The 22,478-nt window shown below is 41.4% G+C and overlaps 1 protein-coding gene across 6 annotated transcripts in view; it reads right to left on the bottom strand.

Annotated features, from left to right (window-relative positions):
• Positions 1–10,984, bottom strand: part of lrp4 (low density lipoprotein receptor-related protein 4) — a 66,418-nt gene extending 55,434 nt beyond the window's left edge. For 5 of the 6 annotated variants that reach the window (XM_034308966.2, XM_034308965.2, XM_034308964.2 and 2 more), the window contains exon 1: positions 10,629–10,984. In XM_034308966.2, the coding sequence (XP_034164857.2) occupies positions 10,629–10,686 (58 nt within the window). In that variant the 5' untranslated portion in view covers positions 10,687–10,984. The remainder of the gene's footprint in view (positions 1–10,628) is intronic. The other variant, XM_034308967.2, reaches the window with a different exon arrangement.
• Between the last annotated feature and the right edge of the window lie 11,494 nt (positions 10,985–22,478).

Below are 22,478 nucleotides of genomic sequence, written 5' to 3' on the forward strand. Positions count from 1 at the left end.
GATCCAACTGAAATGAGCTCGGGCAACATGTGTGCTTCAAGTTTCCAACTGTGTGTGATGAGTTTACAGAAGGTAAAAGTCAATGTCAGTACGAGTTATGGAATGGGAGGGCATGTGGAATCAGGCCAAGGGGAAATATCTGACCACAGGCGCCAGCAACGGAACCGAGCCAAGCACCTGTTACACACACACGCACACACAAAAGTGAAGATCTGAGCAAGAAAGTCATACAGAGAGGGATGAAAGTGCATACACACACACACATACGCACACAAACATACATCTAGACTCTGAAGACCCTGGCAGCTGTCACGGCGGTGCTTGTGGGTTTTGAAGACTGTGTGTGTGTGTGTGTGTGTATACGCGAGTGTGTGTGAGGACACATTCATAGCGTTCCAGCCCAAATCCCCCAGACTCGCTTTCAAACCAACAATCAAAAACGTTAGAAACTCCACACGCCAGCCGTCATTCATAGCATGGCTGTGACTTAAGCACGGCTAGGGCGTATACGCGTAACGAATATACTGTATATAAAACACAATAGTAGTTATATGTTAAATTGCCAACATCAAAGATGCACGTAACGTCTTCCAAAAGCACTCCTGACACGCGAGTTAGTGTTAAGCTCGCTATCTAGAAAACATTTAGCTAGTACACTGAGAGGCTCTCTTTAGCGCTCTAATGCCGTATTTAACTGGAGGTTGTAACTCCGCCCAGAAAACACATTCTCAACTCCGAGTTCAGCAAGTGACGTCAAATCAACATGGCCGCTCCCAGCATCAACAGCAAACAAAGAGGCAGTTCTTATCGTTAAATGAGGTATACTGTATATAGAAGTATTAGCTTTAGATCGATCAACAAACACGCACGTTTCACTCGTTAAATCTATAACACTGACCACACAGATCCACGTTTTTTACTTAAAGGTCTAATTCCTCGACACGTCGTCAAGTCAAACGGCAGCATAATCTATAAAATGGATAGGATACTTCTTGCAGTGCATGCCAACAAGCCGTTTAAAAAAAGAGGACGCGTAAACAACAAAGGAAGCTGAAACTACACAACCGGCTTTATTTCTCGGAGTGACGGCGTGTGATCGTGTGTGCGCTCTTTCTAATTTAATGCCGCAGACAGACTGGCTCATGCATGTGCAAGTCTTTGTTAGATTTGTGGGTGCTGGTCACCCTACGACCCCAAATCCCAGGAGCCAGACTTGGCCTAATGAGGAACCAGGCAGCTGGCATGCAATTCGGCTTATTACAGAAATCGCACGCGCGCGCTCCTCAGCCCACAGCGGCGCCAATTAACTGCATCATCACTCCAACGGAGGTGTGAGAGAGCGAGGGAGGAAGTGATAAAACGCACAAAAGCCAGGCTTACTGCCTCCTTCCCTCCCACACACACACACACACACACACACACACACACACACACACACACACATACATACCAAATCTCAAAACACCCACTATCGATCAACCTCTCATACCCGCCAAGCTTATTCTGGTAATCGGTTATACAATATACCATGACATTTAACGTTCACGTTAAGACGTTGAGTGCGCTTCAAAGCCAGACGCCTCCCAAACGGAACGAACACACTACGTTCACTACATTCAGGTTACATTTGTAGCATGAATTTTTAATTACTTAATTACTTAAATATTCGTGTTCAATCATGGCGTCTCATTATTCTATACCAATTCCTGGACGTATGCTATGATCCAAATTACTTAAACAAATACCCCAAATAAATAAACATTCGCTAAGATCGGTTCTGAAATCATACAGACCGCGAATGTGAATTCCTGTTATTACAGAAGAAGAAATAAGATTGCAGAAGGTGGTAAATAAATAAAAACTGAATCATAATCGTTAAATTCCTGTCTAGAATCGTTGGTGGAAATAGTGACAACATGGGAGGATTACGGGTAATCTGCCGAGCCGAGACGTGCCGCACATTAGATACCACAAGAAAGCTCTGTAAACTCTGATCCTTTAGCAACAACAACGGCGACCAAAGGCTGTAGACGATTGGAGATCAGTCTTTCATATCGCTGTGGAGGAATTCTGGTCCACTTTTCTTCGTAGCATCTCAATGGGATTCAAAGCAGGACTTTGACTTTGACTGCGTTCATTTTGTATCTTTTCAGCCAATGTGAGCTACCACCACCATGTTTCACTGTTGTTCTTATTGTGGAATGAGCTTTATGCCAGATGTTACAGGAGCCACATCTTGCAAAGAGTTCCCCTTTTGACTCTACAAAAACATCATCCCAAAATACTTGGGGGTCATCAAGGTGTTTTTTGGCGAATGTAAAACGAGCCTCTACGTTCCTCTTTCGCTTTCCAACTCTCCCAATGCGTAACATTTTTGCCCAGTCTCTTTCTAACGGTGGAATCATGAACGCTGACCTTATCTGAGGTGAGCGAGGCCTGCAGCTCCTTAGATGTTCGTCGGGGTTTTGTTGTGACTTCCTGGATGAGTCGTTGATGCGCTGTTTGGAGGAATGTTGGTAAACCAGCCACTTCTGGGAAGATTCCAAGTTTTTTCCATTTGGAGATAATGGCTCTCGCTGTGTTTCGCTGGAGTCTCAGAGCCTTAGAAGTGGCTTTTTTCTCATCTCTTCTGGAATTTCTTTCGATCGCGGCTGCTTGTTGAGACCGTTTAATTTATTTCACATCGCTAGAAAAGGTCTAATTAAGTGTTTAGATTCAACAGGGCCGAGTGTGTCTAGTCTAACTGAGTTATCAATTCAATTCCATTAATTTGTTGTTAATTTGTTGATTGCGTAACTAAGGGGCCATTACTTTTTCCACACAGGGCCAGCTGGTGTTGGAGAACTTTTTTCCTTCAATAAATGAAACGATTGTTTAAAAATTGTGTTTTGTGTTTACTTAGATTGTCTTGAATTCAATTTTATTCGAAGAGCTAAAAATTAAAGGCGACGGCTATGCGAAAACCGACGATGTCAGGATGTCAGGGGGCAAATACTTTTTCACAGCCCTGTAATCAGGCTGGACTGACATCTAGTTTCTGGTAAAGCTGCTCTGTGACAATGTCTATTGTTAAAAGTGCTTTAGGAATAAAACTGAATTGAATTGAATGTTCCAAAAAACACACACACACACACACACACACACACATCAAAAACATTGCTTGGTTTTAATGCGCTACGCACAAACACCGCATTAGCTCACAATCTCACCACAAGTAAGACGTGCTAATCCATTTTTATTGTTATTTTGGAAGGGAATTCAGAGCGAGGGCATGCCCAAGCATGCGAGCACTCTCTAATGAACGGGATGAAGGCTGCCTCAGTTCTCCAAATGCCTACAAAAGCGTCCTCCTTTCAAACAGGCCATTATCCACACACACACACACACACACACACACATACACACATACACACATACAAAACACACTCGACCCTGCACCAACAAAAGATATGCACGCCTTTTCGGTGTGTTTGTGTTCGGAAGCAGAGGAGGAGGACGTCAGTGAGATTTACAGCGTCCTCCTTGTGTCGTCAGATTGATTGTGGACAAGTCAAGTGATATAGCGTCCCTTAGGGCTTTCGGGCTGGACACACTCCGTCCAAAACAAAAGCGAGGAGTCAAGGAGCTTTCCAAGAGCTTGGAGAGTCATTAACGGAACCGGGAACAGCAGGACTGAACAATATCACCGGCATTGTGTTTACCAGAGATGGAGTGATGCACAAATTTCAGCTAATATGATATGTTTTTGATAAAAAAAATAAAAAGAAAAAAGAAATGCATTGTGCAACTTTTTTGGTCGTATTCCCAAAATAAGAACACAGGGTGAGGAGTGATAAAGGGCTCAGAAGCTATAAATATCCTATAACAGTGCGAGTTATTTTTTAGTTAAAGTGCGATGTTTTCTGACACATTGAGACACAACGCTGTGTACGAGATATAGTCACCGTTATGTGATGTCATCACAGAGTAAACATTCGCTTCACTGGTGTATTCCTGGGAAGCGGTGGTGTTTCCCGAGCAGGAATAGGATCGTTTGGGTGTTCCCGCTCAGGATTACGTTCCCCGTCACCACTTCAGAGAGCTGGGCTAATCAGCTACTCAAACAGTCAAGCCAAAACAGCAGAGCCTCGCTATTTGTTTCGTGATTTTTAAATAGTTTTGCGGTGGGGGAGGGGATCTTTTTTCTTTTCTTTTTTTTTTTTTTGGTCTTAATGCAGAGTGGTCGCAACTTGTAATTCCCAACTTCCAACCAGGAAAAGCTTTGAAATTCCCAGCTGTCAGCTTGGGATAGTCTTCTTAACTACGATGGTTTTTTTTTTCTTTTTTTTATTTGTTTGTTCGTTTTTACTCTGTAGGAAAATGACATCATTCCGTCCTGAGAATTATCGGCTTACGATGCGAGTCAGATGTAGCAGTAGAGTTGGTTTAAAATCGAATTTTTCGCATTGTCCCGTATTGAAAATGACTTACATAACTACGTGTTTATGTGTGTTTCGATTTTACAAACCTGTTTACACAGCCTCCACTTTACTGGCTCTACATCAGACGCTTTGGGCAGAGGTAGCTATTAGTTTAATCATGCAATCAACCATGGAAGTACAGCTGAAAATTAAGTAGCCAAACTGGTTCACTGGTTTAGACGTTTTTTAAATGCGTGACAAGTTCACACAATGCTGTCCTGTCTTGAACTGTCTGTATTTCGATCTAAAAGATAACAGACTGGATTTTTTATTATTTTTTTTTTCCTCCCCATCATGTTATGTGAGTATGAAATTACAGATACCGCATGCCCCAATTAGATAATGGACATATTATTATGTAAACACATTAAGTGGTGCAAGGCAAGACTACACCCCTAAAATAACAGCACTTCAAGTGTAAATAACGTCCAAATAAATAGAAATGGGACACGCAGTAGACGGGACTGTTTACAGGACAAACAGCAGCGTTTTCTTTCGTTTTTAACCAAGTATTAAAAACTGCTTTGTAAGTAAATGGGACTAATTAGCACCATTTCATCCAACCTTTTTGCAGGTATGTTGTTGTTTTTTTTTTTAAATCGAATGGACAAGAAGAAGAAAGGTCAAAAGGCATTATTTGCGCACATATGGTACAGCCAGACCAAAAGGCTGGACTTGTTTTGACACTTTGTACCTACTGGCACCCTTGAAAGGAGGCAGCGCAAATAGGGTACTTGAGGTTTCCAACTTCATTAGAGACTGGAGCCTTTTTAAAAAAAAAAAAAAAAAAAAAAAACAAGCCCGGGATTTGAAGGGCCTATTGGACCCTTGCATTGTTTTCTTAATGGAGCTTGTTGCTGGGGCCCCATGGTTGGTTTAGTGTATGAATGTGTGTGTGTGAGTGTGTGTGTGAGTGTATGAATGTGTGTGTGTGAGTGTGTGTGTGAGTGTGTGAGTGTGTAGGTGGTGGGAGAGGTGGAATGAGGAACGTGACATGGATGAGCGAGAGACGGATTTCCAGGCCAAGGCCAAAGCTTGCCTTTGATAGAGCAAGAGGGACGAGAGTCAATTGAAAACAATGAGAGCAGTAAATATAAATGCCTTACACTCATTATAGAGCATCCAAGCAACAGGATTCGTTTGCTAATGAATGCTAATGCTAGCTCAGAAACGCCAAAGCGCGCTGAGAGTAAAAGTGCAATTACTCTATACGCCTCTGAGCATTGTGGGTAAGACATACACACTCCAATAAAAATATAAATCATCCACAACTTTAAAAAAGATGAAAAAAGGAGCATTTCAACCATTTCAGGTTTAAGGACAGTGTGTGAGGGTGCAATATTCTAGCTGTGTAGTCGGGAGCTGCTTGTTGGCAGTGGCAATCGGGAAAACTCAGCTGAACGGTGGATTTTTAGTTGATTCTGACCAGTAAATACTACATCTATGTAGTATCTAAAGAGTAAAAAACATTTTTTTTACATTTTTTTATATAATGTTTATACAAATCATTTGGTCAATAATGTCCTCATAGCTGATTTTTTTTGTGTGTTGATGTGCTGCTACTCAAATTGTTTGAATGTGCCACTATATGCATTAATGTGTTAGATGTGACAATACGTTGTAAGCCTACTGAATTGTTTTCTTCCATTTAAAAGTATTTACTGAGCTAGAAAATCCAGACGCGTTGTACTCAAACCAGATCGTTCAGTAGGTTTAAGAAGTTTTGAAATTTTAAACGATGCTCATAATAGGAAAACCAGTACAAGTACACGTACAAGTACACGTACACGTACACGTACAAGTACACGTAGTTAGCAGCAAGTATAAATCAGATGAAAATGTCTGAACCAGTCAATTAGACAAAAGGAATCTTTCATTTTTTTGCGCACTCACTTGAAAAAGGCAATTATACGAATGAATTAAGATGCGCTGTGCGCTACAGGCTCGGGCGCACACACAGGAAGAGGCGAGGCGAGGCGAGGCGAGGCAGCAACACAGCGCTAGACAGACTCCAGACTCTCCTGTCTTCTCTAATCTGTGTCTCTAGCCTTTTTGGCCTTTTACTGTGGACGCTGTAGACACGTTTATTGGTATCACCTGACTGACACACACACACACACACACACACACACACACACACACACGGCCCGCGGTCGGCTCACTGTAATAAGCGCCACAGATTGATGTTTGAGGAAAGTGTGAGAAATGACATCTCTCTCTCTCTCTCTCTCTCTCTCTTTCTCTCTCTCTCACAGACACACACTTAAAAAATGTTTTAATTTGTAGTTGAGTGCCATGTTTGCATCCCTCCTGATTCGCTCAAAAGTTTGTACCCCCCTTTGACATGCCCTGGTTCATTTACTCACTGTGCTTTATTATGGTGTTGAATGTTTAATGGGATCATCAGTAATATATTGGATAACTCTTATTGAGGTTTTGTTTCTTTTTTTTTCCCCTCAACAATAACTTACAAATTTGAGCTGCGGCTCGAGGGGATACAACTGTAAACTTCCTGAAGATCTTGTAGATCTGAATATTCAGCCATTCCGGATTAAGAGATCATAAGGCAGTCGGCGCTTTTTCACCGAGTCATTCGGTAATGATTAGCCGCCAAACCAGCTTTACAAGAACACACACACACACACACACACACACACACACACACACACACACACACACACACGGATACACACGAACACCTGCTTTTTTCTTTTTTTAATGAACGTCTGTTCAGCATGTAAGCGCATAAATCACACTAATTACAAAAAAAAAAATTATGAGTAAAAGGTAATTAACAAGAACAGCTCATGATCACAGCCATTCCTAATTCCCTGATATTATTAGTAGCAGTAGCAGTAGCAGTGGCAGTGGAAGTAGTAACACACACCTTGTCTAGGGATGTCGGGAAAAACCCTTTAACTGAAATGACCATAAAGCTGAAATGAGAACGTGTTCCACAAACCTGGTGCATTTCATCAATCTAGAACGGATTATTGTCCAAAAAAAAAAAAAAAAAAAAACATGTTAGGGTTAGGGTTAAATGCTAAATGACTCGTTTGTGTAACGTCCTCTTCGTTCAGCGTCTCCCTCACACCTCCTGAGAGACAGGGCTTTGGGTATTCTGGTCATCGTACTGTGAACGCATCACACTGCTGCAAGACCAGCCAAAGTCGCTTTTGTCATGGTAAGCTCACTTGAAAACAGCTGTCACAAACAATCTCACACACTCCCACACACACACATACACACACAAGCTGTCCAAAAGCATCCAAACAGCTAATGAAGTGCTCTAATATATCCAAAAAAAAGCCAATTATCACAATAAGAATTGATTTTCTTTGGCATGTGAAGCTCAGAAACCATCCATTCTGTGCTGAAGAAGACGCCACAAACACAGAGGCCAAATGTAATCACACACTTCTGTAAGGCCGCGCTTTGGTCCCGTCACATGGCGGTCGACGTGCCAACCTCTTTCAGCCGAAGCTTGGCATGTGCCAGTCCTGCGCACTCTATTTCTAATTCCTCAGTAAAGCGGTAGATCCTGAAGATGTTGCAGAAGCAGGAAAAGTCCAATAAATGAATTTACGTTTTCGAATTAAAGCCATTGCACAAAAGTACAATGCGTATTAGACAGGTGGCTTATTGCCTTTTTTCGTGATGAACCATTTTACTGATTCATCCGGAAAGGAATAATAATTCGCAGGCTCTGGTTACAGAGTTCTGGCTATTTTTCGCACACGCTCACGTTTCCTCCGCCGTCGTTAAGGATAAACGTGCAATTATTACAAAGTGTGATTATTCAGAGTGCGGCTAATCAAGCTGACTTTCTTTATTTTCTCTTCAGTGTAGACGTCTGAAACAAGGCCAAACAGACACAAGGCTTTTTTTATCATTATTATTATTATTAATATTATTAATCCTGTAACTAATGTATATTATTACAATAAATGTTCATGAATAATACGAATTAAAACTGTGTAATGCGCAGAAAATGAGTGATCGCTTCAGTTCAACTTCACACTATATTCTGCAGGTCACGTGAGAGTATCAGTCAGTTTCTAAACGATCAGCCAATACCGAACGCCAGCTGCACTTTTCACATGGAAGAAAAGCATCAATAAAAGCATCTGACAGACATAAGGACAAGATAAAGTGATGTGCATCCATGTAATGATTCAACAGCAGCTTTCGGAGCGGAGGCACCAACCTGAAGAGCTTCCGTTTGCTAAGTAAGGACAACCAGCAGACGATACGCTGGTTTAGATTATATACCCTACACTCATATACGCCACAAAGCAGCGGTTTGTTCAGTCTGAGCGTAATTAAAGCGACACGGGCTTTACGTCCATCAGGCAGATTGCCTAAGGAAGGTTATAACGTCCACCAAAAGTGTCGTGTGTTTGTAGAATTCTAATCCTGACAGGATGGAAATGATATTGAACATTAAATTTTTGTTTTAAATATTTGAAAATTCTAAAAAAAAAAAATAATAAAATTCTGTTTATTTCCAATTTTAAATGAAAAATGAAAACAAAATAAAATGTGAATATGAAAATAAATAAATAAATGCCAATAAATGCAATAATAGAGGGAAAGAGTCGGAGGTAAAGAGTCGGAACTAAAGAGTCAGAGGGAAAGAGTCGGAGGTAAAGAGTCAGAAGTAAAGAGTCGGAGACAAAGAGTCGGAGGGAAAGAGTCGGAGGGAAAGAGTCAGAAGTAAAGAGTCGGAGGTAAAGAGTCAGAGGGAAAGAGTCGGAGGGAAAGAGTCAGAAGTAAAGAGTCGGAGGGAAAGAGTCAGAGGGAAAGAGTCAGAGGGAAAGAGTCAGAACTAAAGAGTCAGAGGGAAAGAGTCAGAGGGAAAGAGTCAGAACTAAAGAGTCAGAACTAAAGAGTCAGAAATAAAGAGTCGGAGGGAAAGAGTCAGAGGGAAAGAGTCAGAGGGAAAGAGTGAGAGGGAAAGAGTCGGAGGGAAAGAGTCAGAAGTAAAGAGTCGGAGACAAAGAGTCGGAGGGAAAGAGTCAGAAGTAAAGAGTCGGAGGTAAAGAGTCAGAGGGAAAGAGTCGGAGGGAAAGAGTCGGAGGGAAAGAGTCGGAGGGAAAGAGTCGGAGGGAAAGAGTCGGAGGGAAAGAGTCAGAAGTAAAGAGTCGGAGGTAAAGAGTCAGAGGGAAAGAGTCGGAGGGAAAGAGTCAGAACTAAAGAGTCAGAGGGAAAGAGTCAGAACTAAAGAGTCAGAACTAAAGAGTCAGAAATAAAGAGTCGGAGGGAAAGAGTCAGAGGGAAAGAGTCGGAGATAAAAAGGCAGAGGGAAAGAGTTAGAAGTAAAGAGTCAGAAGTAAAGAGTCAGAGATAAAGAGTCAGAGATAAAGAGTCTGAGATAAAGAGGCAGAGGGAAAGAGTCGGAGATAAAGAGTCTGAGATAAAGAGGCAGAGGGAAAGAGTCGGAGATAAAGAGTCGGAGATAAAGAGTCGGAGATAAAGAGGCAGAGGGAAAGAGGCAGAGGGAAAGAGTCGGAGATAAAGAGGCAGAAGTAAAGAGGCAGAAGTAAAGAGGCAGAGGGAAAGAGGCAGAGGGAAAGAGGCAGAGGGAAAGAGGCAGAGGGAAAGCCCAGCAGGCAGTGGTCCCAGAGTGACACAGTGCATCAGAGGTTTATATTAAATGAATCAGGAGTGGAGGATGAAACTGGATGGATTGACGAAGAAGATTAGATGAATCAGGAGTGGATGGACGGATGGATAGATGGATGGATGTAAGAAGAGATGGATGGAGAAGATGAAATGAGGATGGATGGATGGATGGATGGATGGATGAATGGAAGGAGAGAGAAATGGAGAAGGTGAAAGCGTGGTTTGAGAGGTGCGGCTGTATTTGTGCACAAACTGCATCATGGACGCGTTTACCAAGAGTGGTGCTAACAACAACAACAACAATAACAACAACAACAATAACAACAACAACAACAATAATAATAAACAACATTAAGAAGAAGAAGGACAAGGAGAAGAAGCAAAAGAAGAAGGAGAGGATGAAGCAGAAGATGAAGAAGAAGGACAAGGAGAAGAAGCAGAAGAAGCTGGAAAAAGCTGAAGAAGCAGCAGAAGAAGCAGAAGCAGAAGAAGAAGAAGGACAAGGAGAAGAAGCAGAAGAAGTAGAAGTAGAAGGAGACTTACAGTGCGCGCAGAGCCACAAAGTTGGGAGAAGCCCAGGCAGCAGCAGTGTAAGCTTCATGGTGGAGCAGCGCTCCTCTCTCTCTCTCTCTCTCTCTCTCTCTCTCTGTCTGTTTTCCCCGCGAGTTCAACCCTATAAAGTTATGCTACACACATGCGGCGTAGAAAGGCGTAAATCCTCTACACGGGAGCTGCAGCAGGCGCACAGCTCATTCCGAGGCGCGGGGTTCGGCGTGCACGTCCCGCGGCGGAGTTCTGCGTGTGTGTGTGTGTGTGTGTGAGAGAGAGAGTGTGTGTGTGTGTGTGTGTGTGAGTGTGTGTGTGTAAGTAATGGACTCTGCTGTAGAGGTGAGAGCTGAACTGAACCAGCAGCCGAGAGAGGGGGAAAGTGCAGCAGCTGCAGCGCGAGCGCCGGACCGTACCAACTTCCTCTAACACGGCGGGGGGGTTCTTCTTCACAAAGCCTGAAATATCCGTCGTGTTTACTAAGCACTGGGTTACATAACCTAAGCCACTAGATTAAATACCTCTTAAAACAAACGCAGTTATAACTGAATGTGTACTAAGAAGTAATTCAATATTAAACACACAATCATATAACACATGACGCACCTATAGGAACTATGGTAGCGTCCATGGCGTAGAAAACTAAAATGCACATTATTATTAATAACTAAAATCTATTTTAACAGTGAGCAGTGTGTCAGAAATGTGCCAAAATATAGTTTAGGGAAACTGTTTAGTAGTTGTTTTAGTCAGAATTGTTTTATAAAAGTGAAAGCTAAAATGTATTCAACACTTTTTTCTGAATAAAAACACTGTGAGCTGGGTCAGTGTCACTGTCTCCAATAACACAATGTTTCAAGCTTCAAAAGTTTCGTATTATTTCAAGAACACAACTGTTCCTGAGGGGGGTACGGAGGTTTAGTAGCGAGCACGGTTGCCTCGCACCTCACGGACTGGCGGTCCGAGTCCCACCTCCATCCCGCCTGTGGTTCAGGGGTTTCCTCTGGGTTCTCCGGTTTCCTCCCCCAGTCCAAAGCTGTGTGTTGTAAACTGATTGGCATTTCTGAATTGTCCGTGGTGTGTGATTATGCCCTCCATCCAGGGTGTCCCTCATCCTCATCGAGTCCCTTGGGATAGGCTTCAGGCTCCATGTGACGCTGTAGGATAAGCGGTACAGAAAACAGAAGTCTAGGAGATATAATGAAGGCTGAAACATAACATGCATGAGTCTAATCAACTCTATACTACTAGACTAGGAGGAAGGAAAAACCAACTAGAATAGCCGAGGGTCTTTGAAAGGCCACTATGAACCACCACGCAGATTCAGCGCACCTTGGGACAGACTCTCTGGACCTGCACTGGACGAATGGATGGCATTCGTCCAGAAGATCTTCCATCTATTGGTGTTTTGATGATGGTCCTGGAGGTGCACATCTCCACATTGGACACATTGGTGTTCAGCTGAGTCGAGGTAACAGCAACCCGAAGTGACCCGATAACCCTTACAGATCCTCTCCACAGCTTCTCACTGCATGTTACGGTTTCTCCTGACTGTAAGTTCTGCTAGATCTCCTGATTGAGATACAGTCTCATTAAGGCCGAGTTTTTGCCTTGGCTCCAGCAGCCAGATTCGGATGAGTTCATTGGCGTCGCTGCCCGGCCGTGTGTGTGTGTGTGTGTGTGTGTGTGTGTGTGTGGGCCAGATGAAAGTGGAAACCTGGCTCTGGGCCATCACTCATTTGTTATCTGAGCTAAACGTACTAGCAATTAAACTTAGAAATATTACACATCAAAAAGATTTACCTGCACAATTTAAATACCGTAATGTAGTATACGCTGGCACAGATAAGCCTTTGCTCCTGTGTCCTTTTCACTTTATTGCTTTCAGTTTTTTTTTCAATATCTTATTTGTTCTGTAGTATATGATTTTATGGTTTTATGATTTTATTCCCCTTACCTGAGTAATGTTTTATGATGCATTGTCTGGGCTTTACTGCATCTTGCTATTTTTTATTTATTTATTTTTTTTCTCAGGGCTTTGGACAGGCCGCTCTTGAAACATTTTCGTTTTAATGATCGTCGTATTTATATGAAAATAACTTTTAAAGAACTCTCGGAGCTTTTTAAATGAATTAAAAGCTTCAAAGGGACTGGTGGCTCTAATAAAAAAAAAAAAAATTCTGAAGCATCCTTTAGTAAAGATTCAAATTGAACATGTGCAGATTTTCAGAGAGAGTAGCAGATACAGCAAAAAAAAAAAAAAAGGGAGACTCAAAATCTGCAAACAGGCATAAAGTAGGCGAGAGTGAATCAGTCAGCGCTAAGCAGGCAATGTTCAGAACACAACGCTAAAGAGGCAGATAACAAAAGCTTGGCGTCGTCACAGACACAGCGACAAAGTAACACTGAGAGTCCCAGTTATTTATGGAACAATCAGATGACTGTGAGCTCTCCACACACACACACACACACACACACACACACACACACACACAGAGGCGTGACAGAATAAAGCAGTTTTGAGTGTAATTAGGAACAGAAGTTGTCTCAAAATCTACTGCTTTGTACCATTTATTCCATTTTTAAAGATTCCAGGAGATACCGGTTTATATGGACTAGGAACATACTCTAGATTTAAAGATCAGTTTTGATAGATTTAAGTTCATTTATATTAGCTCAGATGATTTATGAACGTTGTCTAAAGTACTTTACTGGAGTACATTACTACATGCATGGGAAAGCTGCATGACTCAAAGGAGAGAAATGGAAGAGGAGCCTTCTCTTTGTTTAATTTCTGTCTGTCCATCACGACTTGGAGTCACATGAAGCTCAGGAAGAGCAGAAATAGAAAAGTGGTGATCTATAAACTGTCTGTAATTTCATTCTCACTCTGTACAGTCATATCCGCTTGATAACCTGTTTGCATGCTAACTAAGGCCTGTTTATAAACCACTGGTTTGATGTTAATGGCGTCAGAGTGCAGTGTCTTCTGGGTAACTTGGTTTACGGACATCTAGCATCCAGGGACCAGACAAGGGGTAATAATGAGTTCAAAACAGTATTGGAATGCAGCTCCTGTAAATGCGTTCATATGGATTGGAAATCGCTAGATAAGATGCACCTAAGAAAAGAAATACAAGTTTATTTGGTCATTAAGGCCTTTGCCCTGAGCTGTTATTAATCTTTTCAATGATGAGAGGAAATAATGCCACCTACGGAGTATCAAATAGCTATTTAAGTCTTTATCTTGGTCTTTGTCTTTATCTTAGCCTTGGAAGATCCACATCAACAACCAAATTAGTGTGTGGGTCTCTTTAATCTCCTTCAGGATTTAAATAGAAATGAGAACAGGATACAGCTGGCAATTGAGAGCTCTCTGGTGAGATACGGATTTAGAACAGGAAACAGACGCGTAAATACAAAAATACATCGATATTACAAATAATGAACATATTAGACTTTAATATAGAACCGAGTTTTTAATTAACCAGCCACCATTTATCTTCATCTCTGCCTTAAGCGGGACGAACTTCATTGAGAAGAGTGCGAGAAGAGCACGTTTGCGTTTTCCTTTAATTTGTCACCTGGATCTTCTTAGCGTAATCTTTAATCAAACACTCCAACGGTTTTCCAGCAGACACACACATTGCGGTATGGTTTTAAACCCATAAACCTTTCGATTGCTAATTTGTTGTTGTGGTGAAGCGACATTCTCGCATGGAATGTGGGACGTTTTGAAAATTTCAAACCACCGTGGCCTCTGAAAGCTTCATCGCTCATGCTATTTCGAGCAGGCTGCGGCGACCAAGCGCAAAATCTGCCTGTCGTTCCACACAGAAGGTCAGAGCGGTTCCACTGCATCGTACAGGCAACTTCATCTTTCATCTTTCAGCAAAAAAAAAAACATATAAAGATTTATAGCATCCACATTATAGAGAACAATAGCACTATACACTGTTGTAAGTAAAAATAGACAGAATGGTAGAGGATGAAGTAGAGGCTGGGTCTGATTTATTTATAGCTCAGGCTGTAGAGTCGCACAGTTGACAGTCGTGTCAAGTGATTACACTCAGTGAATATCCGCTTAGTTTTCATCTGCATTTGGATTAACGTATTTCACCCCTGAAATGTACACTATTTAACCTTCACTCAAGATGATCCATGTTTGGTGTTGCTCTTTCGGAGACAAATATACACTATATGGCCAAACGTATGTGGACTCCCACCCACCAACCCTGACCTCAACCCCACCGAACACCCTTGGGATGAAGACAAATCCCCACAGCCACGCTCCAAAATCGAGTGGAAAGCCTTCCCAGAAGAGTGGAGCTTATTATAACAGCGAAGGAGGGACTAACTCCGTGTTAATGCCCGTGGTTTTGGAACACGCACATATGGGTGTGATGGTCTTAGATACATACTTTTGGCCATGTAGTGTACAGTATCTAAGAAGTACCTGGAGCTTATAGTTACCAGTTTGGTTAAGTTTTGGAACAGACTAGCTTAGGTTGTTTCTGACTCTGACTCAAATCACTGCTAATGTATAATACTGATTTTAAACGTAGTTTCCATTAAACCTGTAGCTTTAACTCCAATAACGCGAACTTCTGAACCAAATCTCCCGGCTGTTCAGCCACGTTTGAGGAAGAAAATTTTTCGCACAAACTGTTCCTTCAAACCCAACTCAGCTCCTCAGGTACTACAGGTACTCTATGTACTGTCCTGTATATTACAGTGTGTGATCTGCCAGTCTCCAGCCTGTACCAAGTCGAAAGGTGAAAAATTCTTCCATTTTTGTCCTTTGAGCCTGAAGGTAGAGCTCAGGTGACTCGCTGAGGATCTGATACCTTTCTTTCGTCAGTTTCTTTTCATATCGTGAGGTTCAAAGATGCCAGGTGTTGGATTCTCTCTCTCTCTCTCTCTCTCTCTCTCTCTGTACAGGGTAAATGTAATTTATGCACTTTCGTGTCTCAGTTAGTTGCATATTAAGTAATTAAGTTATTTTACAAATATTAAGTGGTGCTGTTTTAATTTCTAGTAACTTTAAAATGGTTACATAATGCAAAATGGTGGCAGATTTGGCTCCAGTGCGCTCGATGTAACTATTCTAGTCCTGCCGACCAACACGTGCCCTCAACGACACAACTCCATCCAAGAATGATTCATCTGGCTAGGCCTGTGTTTCAAAAAGCAGCGAGGCCTTAAATTACGTTTGGATGCTGAACTCATTCGGGAATAAAAGTGGACCGAGGTTATGAATTGAGCCTGAAAGAACAATGTTTTTTTATACTGACTGCTGTTTCTCTTGGTTAAAGGCCTGTTATTTTTTCCAGGATGGACCAGCAGCGGAGGTCTACGGACTAAAAAAAAAAAAACGACAAGATGAAACGGCACAGGAACAAAATTTTTAGGGTGATATTAACATGACCGGAGTGTGTCTTTAGCTGGTTGGCTACATGTAGAGATCCCTTTCTTTTTTTGACATTTAACCGAATTGAAATATTGAATGGTGGAGGAGGGAGACAGACGCTCTGATAGTTAAAGTGGGCTCATTGTACATCTGAAATCACTTTGTTATCGACACTATTGATTTTTTTAACCCAATTACTGCGCAAGAAGGGACAAGCCGGATCTATGATGAGTGAATGGATTTAAATCCCTTTTAGGCAGCCGTTGCTTTGGTTTCATCCACCTGTAGTGTTTAGCAGCTTAGCACTCTTCTGTCCCATTACCCATTTCATACCAATGCTACTGTACATTGGGATTATCATATACTGCATATTGTAACATTATGCTATGACTGTATTATTGTGCTGTAGTATATTACATACTGTATAACAAGATTATATTTCAGCATCATAAATTCTGTAGTGCTGTTATTGCATTTTGAATATTGTTTCGCAGAAACATCTTAATGGCTTATCAGGACTCATACAGAGGTTCAACCTTTTCGGGCGTTGCTTTGGCAACAAAGGACCTTCAGAGCAGAAAGAAAGCAGAGAGATAGAGGTCATGGTCTTGCAGAGAAGAGTCCACCCTTCATATTCAGCCATCATTGATTCAAAGATCAATATGTGCATGGGGTGTGTTGTCATCTCTGATTGATGTGGTTCTTCTTCTTTTCTCCTGGCCTGGTGTTACTTCACCAGCCTTTTAAACGAGCACTGAATTGCTGCGTTTATAGAAAGTCAAAATGACAAGCCTCGGCACTAACAGAAGCCAATTATGGGGAATTTTCTGCTGTACTGTAGGGTTTTTTTTTTTTCATCAGAAACACAAAGCAACTCATCTAAAGCTTAAGAGTGACATAAATAGAGAGCCACTTTCCCTTAGCACACACACACACACACACACACACACTCCAAAATTGCATGCATTTTTCCACTGAATGGAATTCTCACAAAGACGCACATATATTGCGGTGTGTGTAAATACAGATTTTTTTTTCTTTGGGCCAGATGAAACAGCCGGTTCAATGTAAGTGGTACTGCACTGCTTTTAAGCTCTTACAGATGATTGATGTGTAGCACACACACACACACACACACACACACACACACACGTGCACTCCGCTTTTGAGGGTGGAGTTTTGCAGCTGTGTCAATATGCTACCATGCAATCAAAAAGATTTTCCCTTTTCAGTTCTACCATTGGCATCTTCACAAGAGGCCTCCGCTTTTGTGTGTGTGTGTGTATATGTGTATATAGTACATGCAGTATTTGCGCTTACCACGCCTAATGATCCCACGACGTCTCGTTGAGGTTCCTACCTTGTGCAGATTTACTGCGATAAAAGCAAGCCACAAAGACACTGATTGCTTTTGTGAAATGTTTCCTCACTCAGATGAATCATTTTAAACATGAAAAGAACAAAATCAAGAAAAGATCTAACCAGGGCTGGTGACATGGGTGGGCTTCGTTGCTTCACTACCCCAACCACCAAACCAATCTTTTATTGCCATAACCTTTTCATTTTTATTATTATTTTTTTATATTTGCATTGTTATCCTTGAAGTATATAAGCTAGCACGACTTCACAGACATCTTAACTATAGTTGATCGCGTAACATTAGCAGCCGGACAACTGCAGGACTGGAGGAAAATGGGTTTTGGTATTTCTGCAAGTTAACGCACCTGCCAGTTCAGAGTCTGTTATAATCTTTATAATCATGTGCGGCAGTGAGGATGCGGTCAAGCACCAGCTGTGAAAGTAGCAGAGAACAAGTAGGTATCCAGTGTTTGTCAGAGCCTGGCTGTGATTTACGGCAGCCCATTCATGTGTGAGCTTTAGTTCCTCCTCAGTAGGCGGCCAGACACCAGAGAAAGACGGAGCTGACCTTACCTGGCCTGACCCAGCTGAGCTGAAATTAAGCTGAGCAGCGGGAAGCTGTGATTGGTGTTGTTTAGATTTGTTTTATTTGTCGTGTGTGTGTGTGCTTAGGAGTGCTGAAGCAGTGTTTATAAAAAGAGGAACGGCCCCATTCTCCCCATTCTCTGCCTCCTTTGCCCTGATTCCTCTCCCCATCGACTGGGGTTATCACATCACAGTTGGTGGAAATGGTCTGGCATCTTTGAGTTTTTTTAAACTATATATGGTTTAGGTCATGCCCACTTCTGGTTCGAATCCGAATCCGGATACAGATGTTGGCATTGCGTTATACCCCTGCTGTAACGGTAGTCAAAAAAAGAGCAAATTTCTCAATACAGTTTTACTTTGATGATTCACGTGCAGATAGTCTGTTACAAATGCTCCACCCACCCAACCTCCAACCCTCCCAACACATTTTATTTGGTGTTGACTCAGCAGCTAAAACATACACGTCAAATAAATAGTTTCAGAAATCTTTGTTTCCCTTTGAAACAGTATTCTTGGGTAGCATGTTCCTGTCAGATTTCCTTGTAGGAATAAATGTGAAATCTCCCTATTTCATATGTAAATGCTCCACTTGTCCATTTCTTTGGGGATGATAACCAGAGGAAGGGCTAACATTAATATTCAGCTGCTGGCAGAACGCTTTCCGGACATGTGATGTGAAATTGACGTAAATTGGACCCCTCTGTCAGAGTCAAGGCTACTGTAATATTTAAAGACTCGTTTTCTGCAGTTTCCATGGCTGTGGGTAATTTTTTGGAGAGGCATCAGCAGACATGCCTTTAGAAAACCAGTGAATTAAGAACAGATTGGTAGATAAATCTTGGGAGATAATTTCCTTTGGCTGGGTTAAGCTTCCTACAATAAAAAGGTTCATGGATACAGGATTAAAAGGAGTATCTTGATGTTAAACCATTCCCAGTGCTGTTCTCCGTGGTGTCTACCTCTACTGCAAATGGCAGTGAGAGATCAGGATGGAAGAACAGATCTTTGACAGTTAGGAAAGTCTCAGAAGCAGCTTTAGTTCCATTTGAGACTTTTAGGTTTACCATTTAAGAGAGCCATGAGTGGAGCAGCTATGGAGCAACCGTCTATAGAAATGAGTGAAACCTGTTTCAATTTTTTACCATTTCAGAGTTCAAAGTCACTGGCTCGACTTTGGACTGGTCTTTTGGTCTTCTTTACCTCTGAACATCAAGAATGTAATCAAGAAAAGAGAAAAGTGATGAAATTCCCATTTCTCTAGGTTGACGTATAGTCAATCTGGAAGAAGTTTGGAAAGGACCAATATGCTCAATGTGTTCTTGCTCAGAAGTGGAGTAATGAAAATGTTGTCTATATAGACTATGACAAAGCAGTTTATACACTGTGCAGATCCGACATAGTGAACATCCATGCTCCTTGCACTTGATCTAACACAGCATAAAAGGGAAAGACTTATACTGTACAGATATATACAGACTCTCTCGATTAGCTAGTGTCCCTCTGATTGACAGGGGAGAGAGTAATGCCGTCCTTCCTACACAGAGATCTAATTATGCTATCTTGGATTCCCAGCCATGGACGGCTGTGGCATTGCAGAGATTAGAACTTGCAATGTCTTGATGATTTGGTGAATGCTGTGTTTGTTGTGAAACTCGGAACAGAAAACTTGAGTGAATGGCAAGGAGATGTGTTATCTGATGGTGTGCTGGCATGGTAAATTAGCTTAGCTGGCTGAACTTGCCCGAAATTAACTCATCATGTCTCAAGGATGTTGTGAAAGTGCTGTGGATGTGGAAGATGAACTTACTTAAACTGACTAAAAAGTTATTTCCAAAAAGTCTTTACAAACTTTACTGGAAAAATGGATTCTAGGTTTTCTAGCTTTGGTCTGTTTCTAAACAACTTTCGCAACTGATGTACTTAGATTTTTATTTATTTAAAATGTTTTTTAGTCTTGCAGTGTAGTATATTCTTACACTACATGTGTCACGTAGCATATATTCTTATGTGATGCAAACTGGTATTATGTAACTGTACATACAGTAATCACAGGAAACTGTTTTATCTGGCGGGATTGCATTCTTGGTACACTCGTAATAATATGTATGTCTATTTCTTCAACTCAAACACAGAGACACAGTAAAAGCCTTAAACTGAAGTAACGCAAGGAACAACATGAGAAACATTTTTGGCTCTAAGTCATGTCTCTCACACTTCAGTACTTAGACTGACAGCCTCCGCGTTATTCTCTAAATGTCCCACTTTTCTGGCTCTGGTTCTGTCATGGTGAGATAACACACCAAACACAGCTGGTTTCTGGTGTGTCAATAAAACCCATTTTATGCCTAATTTTCTCCATTAGAGACAGCACGATAACTGTTGTGTTGAAAGCTGCATGAGTGAACACATTAGTTACAGCTGGTGCGTAATTAACAACACCAACAGCGAGCCACAATTGGTGAAAATGAAACATAACGTACATGATTGTCACAACCTATTTACTGCACACTTCCTTTAATAGAGAGATAATTGGCATGTGATTGGACATGACTGCCAATCTTCTTTATGCAATTTTTTTTTAAATAAATACAACCAAAAATACAACCATGTTATATCCAATTTTATTTTTGCAACTCATTCTGCACTCCATATGCACTAGAGTGTGAAATTACACTGGGTCTTTCGGCTGTATTCATTGACAGGTTTAATTAAAAATTCATTAAAGAGAGAAAAGGGAGGACAACAGAAGAGAAGGGCATCTATTATTTCTGAGCATGATGATTGTATTGTTTGGAATAATGGTACTTTTTGTGTTCAATACCTCATTAATGATAAATTTAATATAATTGCTTGTAGTATAAAAGTTGGCATTTGCTTTATATACCAGTTTGCTCCACTTTTTTTTTTATCAGTGTACAATTATATTTTTTTATAAGGCTGCTCTTCAGAGCATTTGGTCTTTGTGTTTGATCTGATCTGATGACCTTTTGTCCATTTTCTCATTTCTGCCTCTGGATCGCTATATTAGCCTTTGACCTTCTGTCTGGTTTTTGACTTCTTTTGTGGATTTTCGACTATGTGCACTGAATTCTTGTAGGGACCAAGGTCACTCCTTGTGCCAGTGGTCACAAAAATACCAAGAATATGTAACGATACATTACTATGCTTTGTGCTTGCCCTTGCACCTTGATCACAGAAATAGCACCACCGATATTTCCTGGGAATGTAGCACATGCGGGATTACTGGATGTGAATAATCAGGTGTCAACCCCTTCAAATATCTACACTATATGGCAAAAGTATGTGGATCCCTGTCCATCACACTCATATGTGGTTCTTCCTCAAACTGTTGCCACAAAGTTAGAAGCTCACTGTGTAGAATGTCTTTGTATGCTGTAGCATTACAAGTTCCCTTCACTGGAACTAAGAGGCTCAACCCTGTTCCAGCATGACAATGCCCCTGTCCACAAAGCGAGCTCCATGAAGACATGGTTTGCCAAGTTTGGAGTGGAAGAACTTGAGGGTCCTGCACGGAGACCTGACCTCAACCCCACTGAACACTTTTTGGATGAACTGGAACACCGACTGAACCCCAGACCTCCTCGACATCCCAGCATCAGCGCCTGACCTCACTAATGCTCTTGTGGCTGAATGAACAAACAAGGGAGCAACCACGAGCTGCCTGTCATGATTGGTGGGTATCAATTAGTTTGGGGGATGGGGATAACCTGGGAAAAGCATGGGGAGATTTTTCCTTCCTATCAGTAAACACATTACTTGTGCCGTTGTTGCTGTAGCGTTGTTATTGTTAGTTGTCTGACTACAGCTGTGTTACTCTGGCCATGCATTAATGATAAAGTAAATAGCTCTTCCTTTGTAAGTCTAAACTGTGTCTCCATTTGTGGTATACCCACTTTATGGAGCGGATGCTATTCTTTGGGGAATAGTTGTGTCTGTTCTTCCATTTTTCTTGTTAGTGAGGGATAATTAATTAATTAATCAATTAATTAATTATTTTTGCTAAATTGCCAGTAGTGCTTCTTCTGACACATATAAAGGCTTTTCAAACTGATGCTGCTGCATTAATACAGGACAGCCAAAAGTGCTTGGAGAAGAGTTCTAACAGCCTTAAACAGCTCACAAATAACCTGATTAGCTAGTATCATTGGGATTCAAATCCATTTTGAGGGAGATTTGTTGCCTGACAACTGTAAATTGTGTCTCAATTTCAGTCTTAAACTAATATGAAGCACATGGATCCTGTAATGTGGGGTATGTGTAATCTAATCTTAACCTCTCTGCTGCTCTGGTTTCAAAACGCTTGACCTTTATAACTCAACATCCTGTACTGTGGGAGAATGCCAGCTGTCTCACATGAAACCTAAATGTCATGCATAAAAGACCAATAACCAATAAGCTGAGTCTGAATTTCATCAAAAGTTACAGAAGAAGTCACAGTCATTTTATTTTTGGCTGTTGGTTTCTATCCC

Source organism: Pangasianodon hypophthalmus, chromosome 11 (assembly GCF_027358585.1).
Source record: "Pangasianodon hypophthalmus isolate fPanHyp1 chromosome 11, fPanHyp1.pri, whole genome shotgun sequence".
In the NCBI taxonomy this organism is placed as follows: domain Eukaryota; kingdom Metazoa; phylum Chordata; class Actinopteri; order Siluriformes; family Pangasiidae; genus Pangasianodon; species Pangasianodon hypophthalmus.